General features: G+C 48.1%; 1 protein-coding gene across 9 annotated transcripts in view; it reads right to left on the reverse strand.

Annotated features, from left to right (window-relative positions):
• Positions 1-3,157: 3,157 nt before the first annotated feature.
• FMNL3 (formin like 3) overlaps positions 3,158-14,997 on the reverse strand; it is a 110,020-nt gene continuing 98,180 nt past the window's right edge. For 3 of the 9 annotated variants that reach the window (XR_006413876.1, XR_006413872.1, XR_006413877.1), the window contains 2 exons: positions 11,072-13,124; positions 3,158-10,592 (listed from right to left, as the gene is read on the reverse strand). Coding sequence is in view for 3 of the 9 variants with exons in the window: in XM_044421874.1 (XP_044277809.1) it covers positions 13,033-13,124 (92 nt within the window). In the remaining 6 variants the exon portion in view is untranslated. The remainder of the gene's footprint in view (positions 10,593-11,071; positions 13,125-14,997) is intronic. The other 6 variants (XR_006413873.1, XR_006413875.1, XR_006413874.1 and 3 more) reach the window with 6 other exon arrangements.

Raw genomic sequence — 14,997 nt, forward strand, 5'->3', positions numbered from 1 at the left:
TTCAGACAACCACACACAACTCCTGACTGTGGGTTAATGTGTTTGCTTAATTCATTCACTATGTGTATACACTCTGGTGAGTTCACACTTCAAGACAACCCTGTGTGCTTTTCACAGTGTGGGGTTTTTTGCATGGATGGGCTGACAGATGAGAGAGAGGTTTCTGTGCTAGCGTGGTTTTCACCCTCCTCTCAGTCTTCCCGCTGTTCTCGTAAATTCCATCAGCCACCGTGCTGAAATTCGATCCCACACTGGCCAGTTGGAGCAACTCCTGTAGCTGCCACTCCTCCTAGGGGACTCGGGTAGCTGTATATGAGGGCAATGGAATCCATAATGCTGGGTTTGGATAACTGGGGAAACGATGGTGAAGCATGGAAACCTTAGAACAGACCCTTTCTCCTTACCATGGTTCTGAAACCCAAAAATAATATGCTGGAATACTGTGAGAGGGTTTGGAGTACATGCTAGACCGCCCTGCACAAGAAACCATTGTGGCTTGTCATGTCACGGGAACCCATTCCTTGGTTGGATCCAGGACCTGCTTTCTGTGATAAGAAGACCTCCACTCACCTCATCCTTGGGGACCACAACTCACACCTTTGGTAGGTGTCTTCTGATTCTCCTGTAGAGGGTGCTGGAGAGGCTGCTGTGGGAAGAAGCAGGCAGGCAAAACCACTTCCAGCAGCACAGTGGATCCATTTTAAATCTGTTTCCAGCCATAAGTATTCATCAATAAAAATAAGCAATTGTACAAATAAGCAAACTGCAAATACAGACCAGCTTGCTTATTTTTATTGATGGAAATAACCTCCTAATAGATTGAACTAAGTGTTAGTTTTATTGTATGCATCTGTGTTAATTTTTGCTTTATTTAAATATAAATAGGAAATCGAGTGTGCAGCATCAAGCTTGGCCTCCAGGGAATCTCAGATCTCCTTAAAAAGAAAAGTAAGGTTCCAAACCATGAGGAGCATTTGGAAACATGAATGTGCATCTGGTGATGCCTTTGGGTACACACCTGTGCCCACCTTGCATCCTCATTGTGGCCATAGGATTATTCAAAGTTCCAGCTATGAGGTCCTGCAACCCTGGAATGGGGTTCTATAGACAAAGCTTCCATCCCGTCCCTGCTTGCAGCAGGTGTGGAAAGACCCCATAATGAGGCCTGGCAGAGAGATCAGTGCCTCTGCACCTCTCTGCGTGTCTAGGATGCAGGTAAACCTTTGAGTTCAGAGGCATAATGTGCATTGCGGCTGGTGCAATGGAACTGCCCCTTTAAAGAACTAAAAATGCACAATTTTTCCTGTCCCTGGTGAAAAAAGAGGAAAGAGAAGAGCTGGTCTCGCCTTTGCCGTCTTCATTTTGAATCTGGATTTGCTGGATCAAAAAAGCAATCTGGACTTGTGAAATTCATTCTGCTGAAGAGAGGATTCCCAGTTTATTTTTCTGACCAGTCTGTCACATGTCTGCAAATGGCTGAATGGCAAGCAGAAATTGAACAACCTCTAGTAGTGTGGAAAGGTTTACTGGTTCATTTTGCCTTTATTTATTTTTGCCTATATGAAAAGGACAGAGAAAGATTGTCAATCTTATTCAGTGACCTGTTTCTCCATATTGGGCTTCGTATTTCCTTCTGTTTACCAGGAGAATAAATATTTTAAGTTTATATAAATATATTATCTGCAGAGGGCAGAGTGCAGCTTTTTGAAATGCATGCAGCTCTTACCAGTCTTGACAGGAGTTCAATCCCACATTTTAGCTACTGGTTTTTGACCAGAAGTACTTTACTCATAAAGCAGGAATATCTCTGCACATGCAGCTCTTACACGGCCCTATCACACCTTTCCCACATGCAACTGTGTGGAAATGGTAGTTTCTGAACAGGGCCTCATTCATGCATGGAGCTGAGAAGCACGGTTTTTCCTTCTGCAGATGTAAAAAGAGGATGTTAGAACAGATCCAGTGCGGAATGCACTGCAGGCCTTCCAGTCTTAAATTGCTTTCCCATGCCAACGCTTTGGAATGGTTTATACATACAGTTTAACATTCTAGAGCTGTCATAAAGGCATGTGCTGCCTTCATAACCCAGCAGGCACACCCAGGCATATAGCTGGAAGAGAGCTCATTGAAATTGGGAGCATTGGGAGAACTGCTTTTCTCTCTGACTGGTGCAAGCACCGTTCACTACTTTGCTTGCCATAAAGGGTAGGGGCAGAAGGTAGATCTCAAGTTAGTGGTGGCTCTCTAGATAACTTGCAGTAGATCGCCACAGATTTCTGACTCCCAGTTGTTAAACGGGGCAACAGTGGTGTTTTCCCACCACCACCATCCTTAAATTAGGCTGCTTAAAATTCAGAAGCCTTGGATTAAAAAGGTATGGACTTTTATGCTAAAGGGTTATGTTCTTATACTGGAAACAAAGACTTTTGTGTGTAGCTCTTGGAGTTTTAGAAAACAAACACACAGGTAGACTGGACAAGCTTGAAAGATGCTTCACCATGCATTGCAAAAGGCCCTGTGCAAGAATGGGTGGAAGTGCTTCTATGTTTGGGGAGAGGAGGAATACTGTGCCCCCAGACAGCCTCAACCCACCCTTACACTTGGGTGAACCCCCTTAAAAAACAAAACCAGTGAGTGGCCATGGATTTGAAACAATTCTCACATACTTTGAGCAACCAGCATCAGCCGTCCCAGATAGATGTTCTGGCCTTTGACTCCCATCAGCCCCAGCCAGCATGGCAGGGACAAGAACATGAATTCTCTGTAGCCATTTTGAATTTGTGTGGAGTCATTTGTTTAAATCGATCAATCTCTCTCTCTCTCTCTCTCTCTCTCTCTCTCTCTCTCTCTCTCTCTCTGCTGAGGATTATGGTCTAAAATATCCACAAAGCACCGAGTGGGATTGTGCTAATTGTGGTGTAAATGGATGCAGATGGCAGATTCAGGGTGGACCAAGATAGGTGCTCTTCATTCCTGTGCCTTCAAATCAGCCATGGAAAGATGAACCCATGCACAGTACTTTTTGACATCTGTTAGATGGGTGAAAGCTCTGTGCAAGCAAATGAGGTGAGAGGCTTACACAAGGCAGTGCAGGGCAGGGTCTTAAACCAGAAAAAAATAAATCAGATCTTCAGAGATAAAATGCAGGTGAAGAGTCTGTTTGCATTGTTTCTTTTATTTTCCCCTCTCCCATTAGTAGAAATTCTGTACAGTTCAAAGTGAGGCAGAGGGAGGCACTGGCTTACAATACAGTCAATAATATTTCACATGTACAAAAAATTGTTCCATCTAACTACACAAAAGGACTACATTGGAATGGATATGCTGTAAACTGTCTGGAAGCAACACCAAGAAGGCCCTTCCTGCTTGGATTTAGCCTTGCCCACCAGCTGCAGAAAGGGCCTTGGTGCAGGGAGCGGGGGGGGGGGGGTCCCTTTGGCTTCTTGGGGAGATGGGAGGGAAGAGCGTTTGCCTCACAAACCCAAATGAAGGCTGCTGGCCAGTCTCCTGCTCCATCCCAATTAGCATTGTCATAATGTTCTTTGCTACCTGTCCCTAGGGACATTTCACCCCTGGCTTTTTTTTACACTTAGCACTCACAGTTCCATGCCGGAAAAGGAAAACACCTTGTTCTACAGCACATGGCAGTGTTTCATGTGTGCCTTGGCTAAACGAAGCAGGAAGACAAGATGCTTGACCCCGACCAGAAAATTAAAATGTGAACCAGCCACCCCTCACCTCAAGTTTGCAAGAATCACGATGCAACATCTCCGATGATGTGTGCATTTGGTTCACCTGAAGTGCCACTGTTCTCAGAGGAGCTCTGGATCATACGCCCGCCTCTGACACTGGCACAGAGCAGGGACCATTGCGCCCAGCATTCTGTGCTCAAGTGCAGCCAGCCAGATGTCTCCATGGAAGGAAGCCCACAAAAAGGGCACTGCGTTTGCACTGGACCTTGTCCCTGGCATCCAGGATTCAGAGAGGTGCTGAGAGCTACCGATGACATGGTGGTTCAAGCGTCAGGTTTAGAAGCCCTGAAACTCCCTTGGGTATTCCGGATTGCTAACTGGCCCGTCACTTCAGGCTACTTCACACTGGCCTTTTGACTTTAGAATAGGCAGGGAAGAGATGTTTGCATGCAGCTGTGGGTGCCTCAGAGGAAATGAGCTGTATCCTGCAGCTGCCTCTATGTAAGGAGTAGTGATGTGCTGTAGTAGCTAACACATTGGTTACTCAGCACTTGAGGAGCAGCTGCAAGTGGAAGGATCACAACATATCCCGTTTGAGATCATATATTCTGCGGTGGATCAAGGGTTGTCCATTCACAGTGCATATCTATCCAGCATTCAAAGGGGCTTAGTGAGGGCAGGCTGGCTGCCTGAAACACACACGTCATGCAGCATTCACAAAGTGACCTGTGTGAACAGGCTCTGTTGTCAGAACAAGTTGGGATCGTGAATAAAGTATTGATCTAAAAGTGAGGAGATCTAGATCCAAGTAATCAGACTTGAGGCTTATCCAGCCATTCAACTAGTCATGGACAGACAGGCAAAAAGATAGCATCAACCCAGCTTCCTCTCTAGCTCTGCAGGGGATTTTGGGGCACACTTTTGGTTTCTACAGGTACCTCCCTACTTTTCTACCACTCCCCCAAAACTGCCTAAGATTGAAACAGCACTGCTCGGGATGTTGAGTCGCTCTGAGTCTTTGCATTGCTCAAAATGCACTCCTTCCAAACCTGTTACTTAGAAATACATCAACCGAATTGGGTTCCCTCCACTCTCTCTCTCACACCCACACACGCTATTCATGACTCCCACTATCTTTTTGATATTTAACCTACCTCTTCTAAATAAGTGCTGCACAGTCCCTCTCCCTCAAGCCCACTGTTCCGCAGCTCGCTGCTCTTCCCCTGCCTTCAGCCTGCCAGGCCTTTCTGTGCAGGAAGGGCTCAGCCCCTTTTGCTCCTGCAAGGCACCCCCAAGGCAGCTCACTGCCTTTCACCCGTCCTCTTGCTGTGAGATGACTAAACATTCCTGCCCGCCAGAGGGCAAGGGAGGAGGGCGAAAACTCCAGGGCAGGAACTATCCCAGAGACCGCAACTTGGGATCAAGCCACCCCAACTGGCCAGGGCCATGGCAATCCTTATTGTGGCCAAGTTAAGCTGTTCTGCCCAGGGCCCTGTGATGCTGCCTTTGCAGGTACCCTGGCAGAATACCTCCTTTGGCCTGCATGGTCTCCTCCATGGCTCAAATGTGGTTGGCACAGGCAGCTTCGGGGCTTGCTTTCATTCTGGCAAGCCCGGAACTCAGCTTGGGTGGACTTTTTCACATGTGTGTGAGACAGATCCATCGCTATGCATGGCTTCCTGTAGAAATGCTTCACTTACAGCCCATTCCCAGAAGCATCATCGTAATTTATATTGCTGCAATTCCATGCCTAGCGAAAAGGGAAAAGTGCTAAATTTTTACGTAACACGCACAGATTAAACAAAGCTTCTGTCAATAGAAAAGGTGGCACCCCATGTGCCACAGGCATGTGGGACTAACCCCCTAAAGTCTGCTCTGACTAGTGGAACAGGAGTAACTTAAGACATGTTTCTTCCTCTGTTCCACCTAACCTATGTGTAACCAATGGGATTTGCAATGTGTACAAATTTGTGTTCCTTTGGATATGTGGAATTCTTCAGCACAGTTTCCCACACTTTGCAGAAACTGAAAATATACATGCTGGGCTAGTCCAGTGAGATCAGCATCAGAGGGCAGTATCCAACAGGCTGTGACTGCTAAAAGAAATTGTGTTGCACTAGTGTAACCTTCTGTAGCGCAACATCAATAATGTTTGCTGCTTGCCCCGATTTCCCTGAGATATCAGCATGCTGTTGGATGCTGCGCAGATTCTGAAGGAAAAACCTTTCATCATCAGCCTTCCTAACCTCATCCTGTGCAAACAACTGCACCATTACAGCCCTTTGTCTCATCCCCTATTGTAGACTTTGCCTACTGATTATGTCTTCCAAATCCCTGGAGTGCTTGAGTGATCCAAATGACATCAACTTGTCCAAGGCCATCTGACCGGACAAGGAATTTGGGCTTGCAACACACACACACACACACAATCACCTTGGTACTTGAATCCCATGGTTCTCTCTGACATTACAAAGCATCTGTATACTTCTGACCACCCGGGAAGCAGTGATTTTGCACCCCTGCTAGAGAGGGATGCACGCACGCACACACGATTCCCCCATGGCCCACTGCTCTGTTCCATGCACTCCTGCTCAGGTTTCGCTACTGAGCTTTGGCGTATCCTTGCCCCCATGCACTTTCCTGCTGCGTTTGCCAGGCCCAGGGAGAGCGGGCCTTTGTTCGCAAATCACATGCCATACGATGCAACTGGCCACACATGCTCCAACAGGCACAGGCACAAAAAGAGGGGGCAAGCCCTGCTGCTTTCCTTTGCTACGCAGCGTCTGTCTCACTCGCTGAACCGTTCAGACAAGGGCCTGCGTGACTTGCTGAGGTCAAGCGACAGATCAGGGCGGAGCACTCTTGAAAATCCTCAGCAGAAGCCCTTGTCTCTGCGGCTGCCCACCCCACAATGGCGACAACCACAGCCTTAACACTCCGAGAGCATTGCCTGCTGATTCTGAGGGAGCACTGAGCACACGGAGACATTATTTAGATTACTAACCCAGAAAAACTAACGAGCAACAAGGATCTGAACTTCCACTCAGCCTATAACACCGATACGATAGGGAAATCTATCACTTGTGTTTCCAGTTTTTGTTTTTTTTAGCATTATTGTGTAGCTAAAAGCATCTTTGGCAATAAGGTCTATAAAAGCTATTAGCCCACCAGAAGTACAAGTGTTAGTCTTAACTATTTAAGCCTGTCTTTTGACACTTGAACCAGCCCTGCCCAAAATTATCTGCTGGAGTATCATCTGGATGCAACAGTTATTTACAAACTGCATGAAAGGGCAGTAAGGAGTAATCGTATTTGCTGAGCAATCATGGATATGTATCTACAGAGAGCTTTTGAAAGGCCTCTGGCTGGCCACTGTTGAAAACAAAACACAGGCCCATGCTCTGATTCAGGAATGCACTGCTGCCCATCTGCAGCACTTCACAGAGGAGTGCTGCTCGTTCTCATCTCCTGAGTAGAAATGGCATTAATGTCAGGATGATGTTATCAGGAATATGCAAAAAAGATGTGAGGAACTGTTCTGCCTCTCCTTACTCCATTAATAGAGGAGCAGGAAGAGGAGGAGGTGGGAGGGGGTATGTACCTTTCCAAGCATGTTTAGCTCCACGTCTGCAACAAGGAAACAGCCGCAGAGCAGAGGCAGCTCGTTATTGGCTTTAACACATGTCCCATGATATAGACAATTATTTTCAAGAAAAGTAAGCAGCCTTTTGAATTAAGCAGATTATCCAACACTCTAAGGGCTCGGTCACATAGTCCCTCCAGTTATTGAGCAGGAGTGGTTGATATTAATGGAGAAGGTCCCAGTCCAATGGTAGCAAACACAGTTGAGGACAATGAGGTAAGGAAGACTCTTTGCAAGTAAAGAGTAGCAGCCTCCATTCTGCCCAGGCTTCAGGTGCCTGCATCTTTGATGCAAGTGATGTAAGTCACATTTCCATGTTGAAGTGGATGTGGGTGCTGGATTTGGGGGATTTTCTTTGAATACTGTGCTTCAAAACCTGAATGCTGTTTTTGCCCAAGAAGGTAATTTTGGAAGTTCCTTGGAATATTTAAAAGGTTTGACTTCAAATTTTATGAAAACTGTTTTTCAAACTTTCATATTCACTGGCAAGAAATAAAAGGCAAAATAAACCCAGCATACAATGACACAAAAGGAAGGAATGGAGGGAGGGAGGCCTAGAACCTGCTAGTTCTGTTGGTGAAAGAAGAATGTTCTGTTTTGCAGAGCCCCGAAATTCTCTACAATCTATTCAGCTTTGCTGTGCTGTGTCCTAAATCCCAATGGAAGGGCCGGGTCTCCTTCTAATGCTGCAGTCCTGTGCCCTCTTACTTGGGAGAAAGCATCTTTTACATTAGTAGCCCTTCATTCTGTGTAACCACAGGCAGATGAGCATGCACGTCCAACTGCTGGTCCGCCTTGTACTGCCTGCTCTGACTGGCAGCAGCTTTCCAAGGTCAGGGAGTGCTCCTTCCCAGTACTTTCACCTGAGATCCTTCTACACAAAGCACCTGGGGCTTGAGCCCGGGAGCAAATGCCTGCAAAGCATGTGGCCCAACAGTGCCGCTGAGCTCCCCTGAAGCAACAGGCGGGGTATGTTCCTCAGTAGCAGAGCTGAGGCTGCCTTTGGACAGGATGCAAACCCACTGGCATAAGCTGAGAAGAGTGCAAGACATACGCTGCAGAGCCACATTTTCCTGGGCCTCACGGGGGGCCCCCAGCAGACGCCATGGCATTTCTTTCACCTGATCTAGACACAAAAGGCCCCACAGCAGGAGACACTCCTGGCAGGACAAACTTGGCCGACAGCTGCAAGCAGCTCTGCCTTCCACAGGCATGACCGATCAGGACTTCCTGAGCCTCCCTTGACGGAGTGCTTGCGCCAATTCCTCCCATGTCCAGGTGACCAGGATGCCGCGTGTCCTTGGCAATCCTGATGATCTTTGCACAGGCTTAAGGGACCAAAGTCACACAGGAGCACTGTGCTGTGCAAATGCCCTTCTGTGAGGCTGAAGCCATAGTTCTTAGCCTGCAAATGAGACCCATCTATAACAGGGTCCGCACCTGGGTTGGGCTTGCAATGACATGTGCATTTAAACTTACACAGGATCAAAGAAAATGCCATAATATTCTGCTGGAACCAGTCCTTAATGGTCTCTTTAGGGGCTTATAGAAACCTCTTTAGCATAACCTCGTTCCAGAAAGTAGCTAAAAATTTGAAGGAGACAAGTAGCTTCCCTGAATTAAAACAAACATACAAACAATTGAAGAAACAGTTCTGCTTTCATTATCAAATGGCTTTATCCTAACAAGATCTGCAGCTCTAATACCTTATGGGCAAATAACTTTGGTCAAAAAACGCATCCATCCATCCATCCATGCGGGTTTCAGAGGAGACAAAGTCTGTCCCCTTGCTCTGATTGTCTTGAGAAGCACTGTGGCCAGAACTGCAGGCCTACAGTTGTCAGGTGTCAATGCAGCAATGGCTGCAAATGCTACAAGGACCAGAATGGTCTTAACCATGGTGCAACTGAAGCAGCAGATCTGTGGCGCCCTTAAAGGTGGAAGAGCAGAGAGCAAACCAACATGACTCTTGAGGTAATACCTACTGGAATGTTCTTCAGTGCAAGACTCCTGACTTCTTTCAATGAGACTTGCACTGGGAACTGTCTGGTGGGTTCTGTTCATGTTAATCAGCAGCAATCTCTGTCAGCCATCAGCAAACTCAAAATGGCTCCCCTCATGCTAATCCCTCACTTTTTGAAAAAGTTATTATTATTTGTTACCTGTCAGACAGCATCCAGCTCTATGGGGAAGAGTCTGATCAAAGTTTAGCTTTTTCACCTCAGGTAGCAAAGGTATCAAAAGTCTTGCTCTGGCCCCCATGAGGGACACAGCTGTACATGTCTTAGCCACTGGTGCTTGTACTCAGGACTTCATGGGAACATAACAAGCATATCAAATAGCCTTGTAAAGTGTTAATGGCAGTTGGTCCAATAAATGAGAAAAGATGTTTCTATAAAATACCACAACAAAGTCGAAACAGATTTTGGTCCTTTGGAAAATAATAGTACAAATAATCATAATAGTATAAAAAAAATCTTGGGCAATGTCAAAAGCAGCCTTTGACCTACCCAGGATCCTCCTTGTGATCATCAAGAACTGGGTCACCACAGTTGCTCCCTGGTGCGCCAACAACCGGGGTTACTTTGTGCAGTTGTGATATGAAACATTGGTCTGAAGGTTTTCCCTTTTGAAGAAAGGTTCCAGTGGTTTTTCAAAGGCCAGCTCAGCCTCGCGTTTAAACACTTTAATGCCAGCTGATGGCCTGATCTGAGAAGACCACAGCAGTATTGCAGAAGGCAGCTCCTGGAAAAGCACTGCAGGCCTGTAAGACCAGCGCCAGACACTAAAGTCTCCTACCAAAAATCACCCCCACCCCCAGTTGCAAAGTGTCAGGACTGAAACATGACGGTGTCCATCGTCTCCATCCGCTAAAGACAAGTTGCTGAGAGGTCAAAGTGCAATTCTGGTCCGGATGCTCAAAGGACTGAGGCTCTCGAAGGGGAAGTCAGCCATCTGCTGGCGGAAGGCACTACTCAAGAGCCAGAACAGTCTTGTCTTTTGGGGCTGACTCAGGAAGAGGCAGCAAAAGCAAGGGCTGATGGGAATTGTCATATATGTACAGATTAAAAAATACATCTTAAATAATAAGAGAATAACAATAATACTGTTGCAGTAAGGCACTTCCTAAAGGTCCCTTTGGTTCTTCCATTAGAAAATCTTCGGAAGGATGGAAGCTGGTTCTTTGGCAAAACAGAACTGGGCCTGAGCCATTGGAATGCAGCATCAGCCGGCTGAACAGCAGGACAGGCAGGGCTCTGCGGGAGAAAGGAACAGCCCGTGAGGGCGGGAGCAAAGCATCGCCGGGCAGTCAAATGCACAAGCCGTTGCTACTGAAGGCCGTCAGTACTCTGCAAGGTCACTTACACAAGGGCCCCTTGGGGTGGGAGGGAAACAGAAGGCAGAGCAATGGCTCTTGCCGCTGGGGGGACCTTAAAAAACCCACCACTTAGCTAACCTTCTCCACGTCACCCATTTGCAGCAAGACCTCGCTTTACAAAAGGCACACGGGAGGCACCTCTTCCCCCTGCCATTCATGTTCCTCGTGGCCGGCTAAAATGAAGGAGGGACTGCCCTCTTGCACCACCAGAGGGAGCCTGTGAGCAAGAAAGCAGCTGGGGCGGGCCAGCAGCAATCCCGCGACCAGCGTGCAAACATTCAGTCGGTATCTCCCACTTAAGCAAAAGCAGCAAAGCAGAGGTTAAAGTCTCCAGGGCTTCAGAGATTTGTTTCTTACCCCGCAGATGAACTGAGAGGGAACTAGAGGCGGATGGTTCTTGCTGCTATGGAGGGGATAAAAACAAAAATTAGGCCAAATTGGGGAGGTTCTTGCTGTTAGGGAGGAGATTAAAAACAAAAATTAGGCCAAACTGGGGAGGGGGCCTATGCCTCTCCCCAGTGGAATCTGTCTTCACCTGGCTGGCCTTGTCAGGATACACAGAATCTAGAGAAGCACTGCCGTGGGACTAGCTCACCCGATTGCTGGTGGGGTGGGGGGCAATTGCAGATGGCAGCACGGCACTCTTCTCGCCAAACCCCCCAGCGCCCAGCCTCTGACTTCCAGTTCAGCCCACGCGTTGTTAGCAATGAGAACCAGATGCGTTTAAGTGGTGCATTTGATTCTCCACGGTCCACATGCACCACGGCTTCACCAAGCTCCAGTCTGCCTTGTTTGGCCAAGTGCCTCAAAGAGGAGAGTACCGCCACTGCAGCTGCATGGAGATTCCCGAGGAAAACGGGGCCACGGGGCATGTCTCGCATGGCAGTGCTGGATGTCAGTGTGTGGACAAGCCCTGAATAGTTTGGGCTTATGCTGACTGCAGCCCTTTGAATGCAATCCACAAAAATTCAGAAAGCCACAAGGCTTCAGAAACGAGTTCGGTGCAGCATGCTATTTTTCTGTGTGCAAGGACACAGTGGGTAATCAATCAGGCACCCTCTCTCCTGCAACCTGAAATGGCAGAGCCAACGCAAAGCTGGGCGACACCTAGTCTGTGAGCCCCGTGCTTGCCCTGGCTTTAAGTGCCACAGAGGGCAGCACAGTATTTGCTGCAGTGGTGTCATTAAAACAATGCACTGCTTGCCACTGAATTTCAGTGGCAGACCACTAGAGTGGCCAAAAGGGATAAATTTAGCTATGAAGCAAGCTGTGGGATGAAAGTGTGGCCCCAGGGGCATTCTAGGGGCTTGAACTCGACCTCTGGAGTCCTGCTGCCCAGCGCTAGCCTAGGGAAAGCTTTACCATAAGAGATACCTGCCAGTAAATAGGTGCTTGGGCCCTGTGTTCTGGAGCAAAGTATCTGTGGCTTTCTTCATACAAATGGGACATGTCGTTTCCACCCCACCCAGCATTTGGACATCAGCAAGCCACATGACACCCCCAACCCCATAAACCAAGAGAAGATTTAGTAAGCTACTCTACTGCATTAGTGTGATGATAAGGCAGCCCCACCGACGAACCGCAGAACGAGGCATGCAAATCTGGACGGGGCTTCCGTGCCCACCTCATCATGCCAACCATGCCCCGAACGACACATGCGGGAGGTTCCTCTGATTCCATGCAGGGATTCTCAACCATGAGGAGGACGCGGATGTGAGCAGGCATTTGGGGGGGACTCAATGGCCCTCTTTTTAAAAAGCATTCCATTTTCTGCTTCCTTTGAAACGATCAGCATGTTTCTAACCCTCATGTTAGCAAAGAGAACCGTGAAATTGTACAACGATGAGATGCAGTTTGCTCCGCTGATCAGACAGAAATCCTCGTACCCCTTTTCAGAATTCTGCAAAAAGAAGGGATTCTGGCAGGTGTGGCTCGTCGCATAAAAGTGCGAAGAAGCTGCCCCTGCTGAAATTGCCCTGCTTTGACACAACTGCTGAGAGGCGCTGGAGCCCTGCCTTGCACTTCCGGCCACCCTAGTGGGAGCGGGCAGGCATCCTGGAAGGAACTGCTCACAGAGGCCTCCGGTGCCGTCCGGCTTCCTGAGGAACACTGCCAGGGCAGCAGAGTGGCCCTACGCCTGCGGAGACCGAGGGCGGCTCTCCAGAAGCGAGGAGAAGTTGAGAAGCCCTGAGCTCATGGGAGGAGACATAGCAAGGCAGGCAGGGGGGGAAGCCCAGGCTCCGTGGGGAGGAGGAACCGCATGCAGAAGGGGAGGCGACGTTCCACGGGTACCTTTGGCAGGGCGGGAGAGAGTGGAGCTAACAGTTAGGCTCGTCATGGTGGGATGGCTCGCAGAAAAAGCGAGACCCCCGCTTCGCTGTGCGGGCAGTGAAGGGGACGCTCTTCAACACTGTGGGTGGGGAGGGGAGCGGGATGGATAAGACAGACAGACACATCAGATTGCTTGAAATACGGTGGGTGGCTCATGATGAAGGTGTGTTCCCAGCTGTTGGCAACCTGGCACTCTCTGGATGTTTTGCCCTTTAATTCCCATCAGCTCCAGCCAGCACATTTAATGGTCGAGATTGCTAGGAGATGTCACTCAAAACATCTGGAGAGTACCCAGTTGAGGAAGGTGGGTGGAACTGCACTCAACATACATCCAAGGAATATAGGGCTAGTCCAGCCTTTCGCAGCATAGCACCGTTTGGATGTGCTTGACTACAGCTCCCAAAACCCCGCAGCCAGAATGGCTGGGGGATGCTTGAAGTCTGAGTCCCGCACGTTAGTGAAGGCTGGGGCCGCGCCTCCATAAATGACACATCAGATACTAGAACGCTGGGAGTCCTGCTGCTGTTCCTGGAGGAATGGCCGACCGCCCGGAATACAGTACGCAACAACTGTATGCAAAATGCCCCCATTCTCAAGGGGAAAATGACATATTCCTTCCTACTTGTGTTCCCACCCTGAATGAGGGGGTGGGTGGGTGGAAATCCATTCCTTCCCTCTCCTTCTGTCACAGTTCCTGCCTTTCCCTTTCTGCCCGCAGGGATGTGACTATCGATCTTTCCTCGCAGCAGTGGAAACACAGGCAATGCTGCTATCAGTGCCTTTTGAATGTGGCAGTCCAGTCTGCAAAGCAACAGATGATGACAGATGCCAGAAGACGGCTGGGTCCCATACCTTTCATGGGCTGGTGTGTGTGGGAATCTGCAACGGAGGCTTTCTCGTGCTGAGGTGGGAAAAGCTGCATTTGTGAAGATTCCCTCACCTATCCAACTGTTAAAGGCAGAGCTGGACAGAAAGTGGATCTTCAGATGCTTGGGTCTTCACCTTCTGGAAGCCCCTGCCAGCATGGCCAATGGTCAGGAATGCTGGGAGGTGGAGTCCAAAGAACCCAGATACTGACTTTTGGTCGCCCCTGTTTAAAGGTACCAAAGCCTTGGCCCTTTTTTGAAGATGGTCATGCTGCGATAACATTGAAGTTTAACTTTCTTTCTTTTTTTTGAATAAATTTTATTATTATTTTCTACAAACTAAAAAAAGAAACTAAAAAACATCAATCATCAGAAACATCAGACCTGCTGGGTCAGCCCCCCATTTATTTTTATAGCAATCCATAAATATATTCAAATCTACGCATAGTCCCGTTTCTCTAGCCAATGATAAAAAGAGTTCCAAGTCTGATAGAAGTACGTATCCTCTTTCTCCTTCAGAGACAAAGTCAGTCTGTCCATTTCAACACAATTCAGAATCTTTTTTAAAATCAGTTTGAATTTTAGCTTTCCATGGACTGACCCAGCGACAACCATTTTAAGGACTCTATTTGTCCCCTGGAGCAGCCTAAGTGTCTTCCTGCCAGACCTAGCTGGTTTGAAGCCTAATTCTCTGCAGCGGGATCAGGTTGTGCGGCATGAGACATTTCTGGCTAGAGAACAGAGGGACAACCAAGACTCTCTGGTCATTCCTGCAATATATGACTGAGCATCTCAGCCCTGCTGACGCATGGAGAATGGTGGTCATGTGGCCGGCAGGAAGGGAACAGCACTGCCGAGAGTGCCTAACGCTATTCCGCATGTTATCTCACATGCAGAAGGCTGTCCACAAATGGAACCTGATTTATGGAGTATGTCGATACGTGGAATTTGCATAGACTATGATGTCTTGTGGAGTCATAATCAAGGAACTGCCAACAATTCCACCCAAATGTCAAAAAGGCAAAGAATGCGGTCTTAATCACATAAATCAGCTTCCTGGGAATCACATCTTTCTCTTTCTCTATC

Source organism: Varanus komodoensis, unplaced genomic scaffold (genome assembly GCF_004798865.1).
Source record: "Varanus komodoensis strain SLA01 unplaced genomic scaffold, ASM479886v1 scaffold12, whole genome shotgun sequence".
NCBI classification, from domain to species: Eukaryota; Metazoa; Chordata; class Lepidosauria; order Squamata; family Varanidae; genus Varanus; species Varanus komodoensis.